The sequence below is a fragment of the Hyperoodon ampullatus genome (genome assembly GCF_949752795.1).
Source record: "Hyperoodon ampullatus genome assembly, chromosome: 7".
NCBI classification, from domain to species: domain Eukaryota; kingdom Metazoa; phylum Chordata; class Mammalia; order Artiodactyla; family Ziphiidae; genus Hyperoodon; species Hyperoodon ampullatus.
In genome coordinates, this window is record NC_136920.1 from 47,795,364 (window position 1) to 47,805,795 (window position 10,432).

Genomic DNA, 10,432 nt, shown 5'->3' on the forward strand with positions numbered 1-10,432 from the left:
AAACACTACAGGTACAAACTCACAGCCATTTAGGATCACCGCTCTCAGAGTACTACTGCTACTTTGTATTTATAGATTGCAAATTTTTTAAGGAGCCAACACTTTCCACAGAGAGGACTTTATTCTCATGACCACTGAAGCGGGGAGAGGGAAGAGGAATATGTCACCAATGCTTGATTTGTTTATTCCCACAAGAAATTATGTGGAGTCAGGCTTCTTCCCCTGATGCTGGCTGGAAATCAAGTGGGCTTGGCATCTCTGTACGGTACAGGCCAGACACTGGGCTGAGAGCTGTGACTGGTTAGAAAGGCAAGTATAACCTGACCAGATTGGTTCTGGAGTCACCGGGGTCCCCCTGTTGTTACTTCACGGCATTCTAAAGACCTGTCCACCAATCACAGGGCTCCTTACTGGGTGAAAAAATGACTGCTAGACATTGCCAGGAGTCCCTAGCAACACTGCGGCTTTTGAAATCTGGAGGGGGAGGCCGTGCAGTCAGCTGATAGTAGAGGAGAGTGCTGGTGCCTCAGGAAGAGACGGCTCTCAGGATGGACACCCCACCCTCTGAAGAACCCTTAGATAAGCAAAACAAAAAACTAGAAAACCAGGAAGAGGAGATGGAGTGTAAGGAACTGGATGGTCTGAGGGAAGCCTTAGCAAACCTCCGGGGACTGTCCGAGGAGGAGAAGAGTGAGAAGGCGATGCTGTACTCCCGCATCCAGGAGCAGTCCCAGCTCATCTGCATCCTGAAGCGGAGGTCAGACGAGGCCCTGGAGCGCTGCCAGATCCTGGAGCTGCTCAACACAGAGCTGGAGGAGCAGAGGATGCAGGACGCTGAGAAGCTGAAGGCCAAGAGCGAGCAGGCCCAGAGGCTGGAGGAACGCTTTATGACCCTGGCAGCCAACCATGAGTTGATGATCCGCTTCAAGGATGAACACAAAAGTCAGAACATCAAGCTGAGAGAGGAGAATGAGAAGCTGAGGATGGAGAATGACCACCTCTTCAGCCAGGCTCTGAAGGACCAGGAGGCCAAAGTATTGCAGCTCACTGCCCAGAGTGAAGCCCTCACCAAGGAGCTGGAGTCTCTGAAACAGAGGAGCGCTCAGGAGACCTGCCAGGCCCAGGCCCGAGAGAAGGAACTGCTGGAGCTGTTCCAGAGCCAGCAGGCCTGCGCCCACACCAAGGACACAGAGCAGCTGCGCAGCCAGCTGCAGAGCCTCAAGCAGCAGCACCAGCAGGCCATGGAGCGGATGGCCAAGGCTGAGCAGGCACACAGCCAGCTGAACCGGGAGCTTCAGGCCAGGCTGCAGACCGTCACTTGTGAGAAAGACGAGCTGTTGCAGCTGTCCATGGAGAGGGGCAAGGTGCTTCAGAACAAGCAAGCAGAGATCTGCCAGCTTGAGGAGAAGTTGGAGACGGCCAATGTGGCCAGGAGGCATGCGCTAGAGCGGTTTGAACAAGAGGCAGTGGCAGTGGACAGTAACTTGAGAGTCCGGGAACTCCAGCGCAGGGTAGATGGGATCCAGAAGGCCTACGATGAACTCAGGCTGCAGTCCGAAGCCTTCAAAAAGCACAGCCTGGATCTTTTAAGCAAGGAGAGACAACTCAACGCCAAACTCTGCCATCTCTTTCCATAAGGAAGCTTCTGGTTCCTCTGGCCTCCAATTTAGAAATCAAGTATTTGTGCCTTGTGGCGAGAGTAAAGATAGGATTCCATTTATTCTACTTTTAAGTACAAGAGACCACTCAAAGAAAAACTACTTTACTATGATATTGTTGTTGCCATTGTCAGGATAACACTAATTTTCAGTCCTACCACCTAGAATACACAAGATTTACCAAATTTCTTTCTGTGCCTTTGAAGTCTTCCTAAGTTTGCTATCAGTATCTTCACCTCCCCCATAACTTATTCATTCTCAACCTCAGATATCTTCATGTGTCCTAAGTTTTAAAATTAGCAGCCATTATGGACTTGAGTGAATCTTAAAAGTGCAATGGGATGTGTTACTGTGAAAAGAAAAAAATAGTATAATTAGCCCTTGTAGATAGGTAAGCTTGTAATCTCCCGTAGTTGAGACTGTAATCTATAACAGTTAATAGCATATTAATAGCATGGGTAACTTGCAGAAAAGTGTCTGATTTTGCAATGGGACAAACAGTTGCTCGCTTCACCTGCTTTATGGCAGTATCCTTTCTATTTTATTTTATTCGCACTAGCTTGGAGAACAAAAATTGAGCTCATTAAATTCTTTTCCAAAGTAGGCAAACTTTATTATAGTCAGTCTATATGAGCAATAAGATTCAAGTAAGTAAAATCAACCCATTTTAATTTTTCCTGCAAGCTTAGATCACATTCCATTTTCTTCGTTTTTCTCCTTAATAGAAATGGATTTAAAGGTACAAAAAAGCAAATATCAGTAGTTTCATTTAATATTGCACCATATGCTAATAGACAAAAGTCCCCAGTTTGGGGTAATAGGTCACAGCACACTGGATATACAGAAACACATAGTGATTGTTGTGTGTCTATTAACATACTTTCTTGCAACTCTTTCCTTTTATTAAAAAACCCATCTAAATGGAATGTATGTATGTATACTTACATCATTTTTGTAGGAATAATTAACTGTGTAATGATAAAAACATAATAGTTATTATATATTTATGCAAAGTTCTTAAAGAGGTAGATGTAAAACTACACTTTATGTTTCCTTATTTCCCTGTATTTAGTTGACCTAGAAGCATTATTATGAATACTTCCCAAAATAGATTGCAGTGTAGTATTTTTCTCACACATTTAGTGCCAAGAGTGCCAAGAGTTACCTAATGATTTGAATTTATTAAAAAATATTACTTGGTACCTTTTTAATAAACAATTTTAAGCATCACTTGCCTTACCTAAAGCAATTTTTAAAACCTATTTTCTCACAGTTCTATTAAGATTGTGGTATTAAATACAAATTCTAAGGATCCACCTTGCTGGCATGAAAGGACTGTTTACTTCCTCTTACACATTACCAAGAATCAGAATATATAGGAGCTGATTAAGGTTACCCTTTACCGAGTGCATACTATTCATCATTGTGCTGAAGCACTTTCAATGTATTGTTTTATTTAATCCTTAGCACCACTGAAGAAGCTAATAGTGTTCATTTCTGTTTCAAAGAAGAGGAAACTGAGATTCAGTAATTTGCTCAAGGCCAGTTGGTCACTGGGGAGCCGGGATTTTGATGACAACATCACACTGAAAGATTTATTGACTGTCTACTGAGTACCAAGCTCTGGGGGTGGGCACTGAGAATAAGCATGAAGAAGCATGTTTTCTGCCCTGGAAGAGCTCCCACACAGTCTAGCCCAGGGGCAAAAGAGCAGTCACATACAGTGTAATGTGTTTTCACAAGGGGTGTTATGAGATCACAGCGAGTAAGACACACACACGCACACACCAGTTAAAAGCCTGAGGGTAAGGGTTGGGATGGTAGAGAGGATTGCCCGGGATGACTAACACAGAAGTTGATATATAAGCTGGTTCTTAAATAACTAGTAGAATTTTATCAGGTGTTGAAAAGGGAGAAAGATTTCAGACAGCATCGTGTAGAAAGCCACAGAGGTTTTTGAAAATGTCCAGAATACTTGGAAATCGTAAGTAGTTGGGAGGAGGTGCGGAGAAGCATCTCTACAGATAGAAGAGAAGAGAGGCGGGAGGAGACTGGCAAGTGCACAAACAGGAGCCACAGACGAGCCCTCCTCCTCCTCCCACGCAGGTTCGGGCGGATTAGCGAAGAGACTGGTGCGCATGCTTGCCAGCATCTCTTCCCGCCCCCTCCTCCACCCTCGCTGGCCCGTGCAAGCTCCGCCCAAACAGCTGTCGGGTGGGGTGATGATCTCTCCCATTCAACTTTTGTGCCCAGCCTGCGAGGAGGAGGAAGAGGCTCCTGGGCAAAGGCCAAGCGGGTCCTGAGGGCCATTTGAGCAGGGAATTCTGGGATCCTCGTGCAGGAGTGTGGGCTAGTAGAGGACTTGCCACCTGGGCTCTTCATTAGGAGGGAAGGGTGCGTCTGGAAGAGCATGGGGGATGGGTAAGGTGCATGCTCCCTAAAACGTGGGCGCAAAGAAAGGGTCTCAGTTGACCGGGTCTAAGGACAATACTGTTCAGTCATGCTAAGGAGTTTGTGTTAGGTTGAACCATATAAAATTGCCACTTTGTAGGTTACAAATGATTAGATGTGGGCCATTCCATAATGCTCACTCTAATACCCTTTTGAAAGATATTGAAAAGAAAGTGGGTAATGAGAATAGAAGGTCAAAGATGGATGCCTAGAGAACAGCTGAGGAAAGGAGTCCACAACACAAAGGAAGAAAGTAACAGTAATGTGAACCTATCATGTGTCAAGTGCTTTTCATATCACCCTCATACCAACTCTTCAGGGGAGGTTCAATTATCACTATTTTATAGATAAAAAATGAGACTCAGAGAGAGAGGGTGACTCGCCCAAAGCCAGGAAGTTTTGGGGTGACGGGTGAGATTTGAACCCAAGCCCCTCTGGCAGGACCGGCTTCATGGACGTGCCACCTGCATGGGGACCCTGCACTTGGTTCTACTGCTGCTGCCTTGAGATTCTTAATAATTGTGTGGCAAGGGGCTCCACATTTTCATTTTATGCTGGGCACAACAAATTATGTAGCTGGACCTGCTTTCTGGCTCTAAAACCCATGCTTTTTCTCAGTATACAAACCACCTTCTAACCAGCCACAAAAGGGCAATGTTTTGTATTTGTTTGGTTGGTTGGTTGGGTTTTTTTCCCCCTCTGTGCTCCACAGCACTTTGTAATTCCACTCTCAGTGCTTATCTTGTATTTAATCTGTGACCCAGACCAGATTAGGGCATGGGCAACTAGTTATTGTGGTATGCTCATCTGTAAAGCCATGTTTATCATTGGAACAAACTGTCAAAATGTAAATCGGCCACCTCCAAATGACTGCCCTTGAGGAGAAATTTAAAAACAAAACAACAAAACTCCTTTGTAAAGCAGACCTAGATCCCTAGTGAATTTGTCTGTGGCATCCACAAGCAGTAACCCTAAAATGAAAATCCATAGAACAGAGATTCTAAAACCAAATAACGTGTGACTAGTGCTGTGTAGCTAAGTGTGATCTTTTGTGTTACCTACACTGTAAGCCCTTCAGTGTGCCTCTAAGGAACTTGTCTGGTTCAAAAAAAAAATCAAAGAGAGCTAGAAAAGGAAGGAGAACTACAGGAAAAGTGAACTGACTGGCTGATGTTTTCACAACACTGTCTCTGTTTCACTTAGTGAAAATTAACTGAAGTTAATTTGTTTCTAATAAACAAAGTATTGATAGAAAATCTATTTCTCCCCAACTCCACTACATTGAAGTTAAACCTTTAAAGAACATTGTTTGAAGGAATACCTGCCCAGGTGCTTGCTGTTCTATCCAGCCCTCATTGGCTCAGATACCTGTGGAGTAGCTGTGGCTGGGTCGGGGCAGGAATGATTCTCTGTTCCCCACTATGACAAGATGAAGAGAACTGGGCAGACATTTGAGATACTACCTCTTGGCACATGAATAAAGGAAAAAGGGCCACGACCCTAACTACTCTCCCCAAAGCTGACCAGATGACTTGTCTTCATTATCATTGGCCAAAATTGGGCCATATGCAAATACCCCAACCAAACATCTTCATGGGCAATGTTGCCACCATGACTGACTTGGACCAATCAGGATCTGCCTGGATTCTGGATAGGATAGGAATGAAGCCAATCTCTGTGGCATATAGTAGATGGGACTACCTGACAAAAGCAGGGCTTTGCCAGCAAGGATGAAGGGAGATGGATGTTGGGTGGGCCACCAACAGTATCTGCTGTACCACATCTACTTAGATTGACAGGGCTTTGTCAGGCAGGGAGTCTGTTTTTTTTTCAATCTCAGCCTCTTAAAAAAGTTGTTGGAATTTTGGGAGGTGGCCAAGAATGGACTTTTCTAATCATTTGTCCATCTCCTTAAGGACAAACTGGATATTATTTTCCAAACATTAAGAACATCTTATTAAATTTAAGGGCCTAGGGCTACTTGATGTTGTTCTTTTCAAACCTTCTGTTTATCCCATTTGGCAAAAACTAATCCAAGAAAAGAATTTTCCCTTGGACAGAACTCCCTGGTCATTCATTACACAGTCAACTAACTACAACGCCCCTTCTCCAACCCCCTCACTCCTCAATTCAACAAAGGGACTTATCCTAGCTATTTGTCAGACTCTCCCTATTTAATGCTTCTAATCCACTCTTATGTGCACTAGTGTGAAATAATCTTCCTTTTCATGTTTAAGATGATTCATTACAGAATTGTTTGTAATAGCAAAAGATTGGAAATACCCTACATACCATCAATAAGGAACCAATTAAATAAACTCTGGGCCCTCCATACCTTGGAATACATTGCAAATGCAAAAAAAAAAAAAAAGAGCAAGAAAAAGGAAGAAAGAAAAAGGAAGCTCTCTGTACACTGATATAGAAATATCTCCAGGATATACGCAGGGGAAAAAAACAGGGTGCAGGGACTTCCCCGGTGGCGCAGTGGTTAAGAATCCGCCTGCCAATGCAGGGGACACAAATTCAAGCCCTGGTCTGGGAAGATCCTACATGCTGCGGAGCAACTAAGCCCATGCGCCACAACTACTGAGCCTGCGCTCTAGAGCCCGACAGCCTAGAGCCCGTGCTCCACAACAAGAGAAGCCACCGCAATGAGTAGCCCCTGCTCTCCACAACTAGAGAAAGCCTGAGCACAGCTCAAAGACCCAACGCAGTCAAAAATAAATAAATAAATAAAATAAATTTATTTAAAAAACAAACAGGGTGCAGAACATCTATCATATATTACTTTTGTGTAAGGGGGAGAGAATGGGGGGGATAAGAATGTAAACATATGTACCCCCATCTGTATAAATAAATATTGGAAAAAAGAAATGCTAAAAAGAAAGTGTTTATTAGTGGTGTGGATGAGTGTGGGGACAGGGCTGGTTAAGGATGGGAGTGTGAAGGAAACTTCTCAACTTATCCCATTTTGTATCATTTGACTCTTGAACCATGTGAATATATCACCTCTTTAAAATTGGGAATTCCCTGGCAGTCCAGTGGTTACAACCCTGTGCTTTCACTGCCGAGGGCCTGGGTTCAATCCCTGGTTGGGGAACTAAGATCCCACAAGGCGCATGGCACAGCCCCCCCGCAATATATATATATATATATATATATATATATATATATACACATGTATATTAAAATTAAAAACAAAAAATATCTTCTGCATAATTGCTTCCCAATAAGCTGTATTTCTGTGCAGATGACTCAAAAAGCCTACAGATTTTTCTTTCCCCAAGAACTGAGTAGACAAGACATATTTTCTATAGAGCCAAATATGGCCTGACAGATCTGGGTCAGGCCATTCAGCTGGAGGCTGCTGATTTCATTAATGTTCAGCCACATACAGCTAATGACAGTATCTTTTTCTACCCTAAGGACTGCCTCCTATGATTCCTATTTCTCTCCTAAGTATAAAGATTTAAATGTATTAACTTTTCTCATGGATTTTCACATGTCTGTGTGAGACCTAAATTTTAGATTTTGGAAAGCCTATTTTCTCATCTATTCAAGTTTTTAGGCTTTGGGTGTTGGTTTTTGGTTTTGACCTAACAGACAAAAAAAGATGTAGAGGTAAGGCAGGCCAAGCCACTCTGATATTCAATTTTAATTAATAACTAATTTATTTAATATATCTCATTAATGTAACAAATATTTATAGAGAGCCTATTATCAGCCAGGCACTATGTTAAGTGCTGGGCAGAATGTGAGCAACGCAGAGAACTTATCCTCACTGAATCTGCATCCTAGTGGGTAAGAAGAAAATGCTAAAGGATAGGATGACATGGGAGTGCATAGCAGGGTTTCTTAACATAAGGTAGAAGAGGTTAGGGAAAGCTTTTCCTAGAAGTGGCATTTAAGTTAAAGCCTATATAATGTATAAGAATTGTCCAAGAGCAGAGAGGAGGAAAGCATTAAAGAAGCTCAGGAGCCTTCATAGCACTTCCTGTTCTTGGTAAGAAAACTGCTTTCACAATAGCCACACCATCTAGGGCTGCAGAATAAGCACTCACAGTAGACTCTAACAAGAGACTCTGGCTAGATTAATCCAATTATGCTCACATCCATATTTATCTCCATCCCTGTCAGAAATCTTAGCTCAATCCTCCCCATGCCCTATCCCCACTCAAATCCTTTCACTACGCCCTATAGAAACCCAAATCTGTGATCAACAAACTAGTCAAGGTATTAGTGCAGTGAGTGAAGGGGAGCATTGGCATCAGACTGCCTTGTTTCAAATCATGTCACTTACTGGGTATCCTTAAATAAGATCTTACTGGGTGAAGAGGAAATCAGAGAGCTAAAGCTATCAGTGAGTGAGCATTTATCCTACTTTTCCTATCCCCTGTATTTCACAGGGGAAATGGCCCATACGTGGTGAGATAAAGTTGCTTTTCACTGAAGAATCCCAGATAAGAAAAGAATCCCAGGTAATAAAAGTAGTGAAATAATTTATTCAGGCACTGATCATCATTAGATGAAACCATTAGGAGAAAGGTTAATGGAGAATTTTACTGTCACCATTTGAAAACATTGATCAATCTTAGCATCACTAAAAACAGGAAAGCTAGATGTTATATGCCTCCTGAGGTGACTGGCCATGAAGAGCAGCGCCTCCCTGCAAGTATTCCAGCCAAAAGTGTTGAACCTTAAGCTAACTAAGCCCTGAGAACTAACTTCCCGCTTACAGGAACTATGGGGATGAGGGGAAAGTAAAACAGTACAAGAAAGCAAACAGACAAATATAGAATAATGGGGCATTGAACAGGACAACTGACCTGGCTTCTTCGGAAAATCAAATGGCATTGGTGAAAGGGGTGGAGGAATGCTGTCTTAGATTAAAAGAGGTTTGAGAGATATAAGGAATGTATTAGAATTCTTTGGGTCCTTATTCAATCAAGCCATCTGTAGCTGGAAATTTTTGACACAATTGAATATTGACTGAGGTTACATACCACCAAGAAATTCATAATAATTTGACTAGTTGCAATCATGACATTGTGGTTACAGAAAAAATGACCTTATTGTTAAAAATGTATAGTGATGTGTGTAGGGATAAAATGACATATGTCAAGGATTTTTATTTTACAATATTTCAGGGTAGAAAAAAGGCAGGGGGATGAAGCAAGTGTGGCAAAATTTTAATAATTCTTAAATTTGGAGGAGGAGCATACAAGGGATTCAGCATACTTTTTTCTCTAGCTCTGTATGATTGCAGATTTTCAATATTTAAAAAATTAAAGTTAATAAAGAGCTGAGGTTTGTGAAGGAGAGAGGAGGAGAAATGATTTGAAACTGGCAATGGGAAGCAAGAGCAGCTCAGTCAAGGTCTGGCTCTGGGGTGCCTGGGGTGAGAGATAAGACAACTTCCCGCCTGCCTGCGAAGTGGAGCCCTTCCCATCAGAACACGAAAAGCTCTGCTCCTACCCTTCCAAATCTCTAATGCCCAAACTTCCTCTACACCTGCTCTCCCTTTTCCCCACCAGAGCAGCAAATCTCAACTTCAGGGGCTGCAACTGTGGGGCTTGATTAGTTGGGAGGCATACCAGTAATTTGTTACTATTTTAGTTGGTTACAAATGTTGGTCATTTTAAAATAAAATAAATCGGATTCCAGATTAGTCCACAATACTATAATTTACATTCAGAAATGGTTTTTTGAGAGGAAAGGAATGGAAAAACAGCTAGCACACTGAGAATTGAACATAATCCATGCAAATATGTAGCACTTGTAAACATAATCCTATAGTACCCTAGACAATGTCAATCTTTTGAGTCTTTAATGTTCATCCAATCATAAAAATCCTCTCATGGTCTTAGTTCCTACCTTTTACAGATTATACTTCATGAGTGCATAGGCAAACTGTATTAAAATGAGCATTCCGGCCTCTGTAGCACTCTTATCCTTCTGCTGTATCTATTCAGCAAAATCCCAACCCTGATTCAGCTGCATACCCTACCATCTCTACACCAACTCTCTGTTTTAGGAAAGCCAATAAATGTATGTATTGGTGATGAAGAACCATAAAGTCACGGTCTTTGTGGAGGATTTGATAGATTGGTACTCATAATGTATTTCAGTCCTTCTTTTAATGTGGTTTTTTTTTTGAATTTTATTTTATTTTTTTATATAGCAGGTTCTTATTAGTTATCCATTTTATACATATTAGTGTATATATGTCAATCCCAATCTCCCAATTCATCATTTTTAATGTGCTTTCCTGTATGGCACAAATGGAAAAACTAAAACAAAAGAAACACAAAAACAAATTATAT

At 42.0% G+C, this 10,432-nt stretch overlaps 1 protein-coding gene across 1 annotated transcript; it reads left to right on the forward strand.

The window, feature by feature from the left end:
* Positions 1–548: 548 nt before the first annotated feature.
* Positions 549–1,637, forward strand: CCDC89 (coiled-coil domain containing 89; the record flags this gene model as incomplete). The annotated part of the gene is made up of 1 exon (XM_079708045.1): positions 549–1,637. One exon carries the CDS (start codon positions 549–551, stop codon positions 1,635–1,637), a length of 1,089 nt encoding a protein of 362 aa, XP_079564171.1.
* Between the last annotated feature and the right edge of the window lie 8,795 nt (positions 1,638–10,432).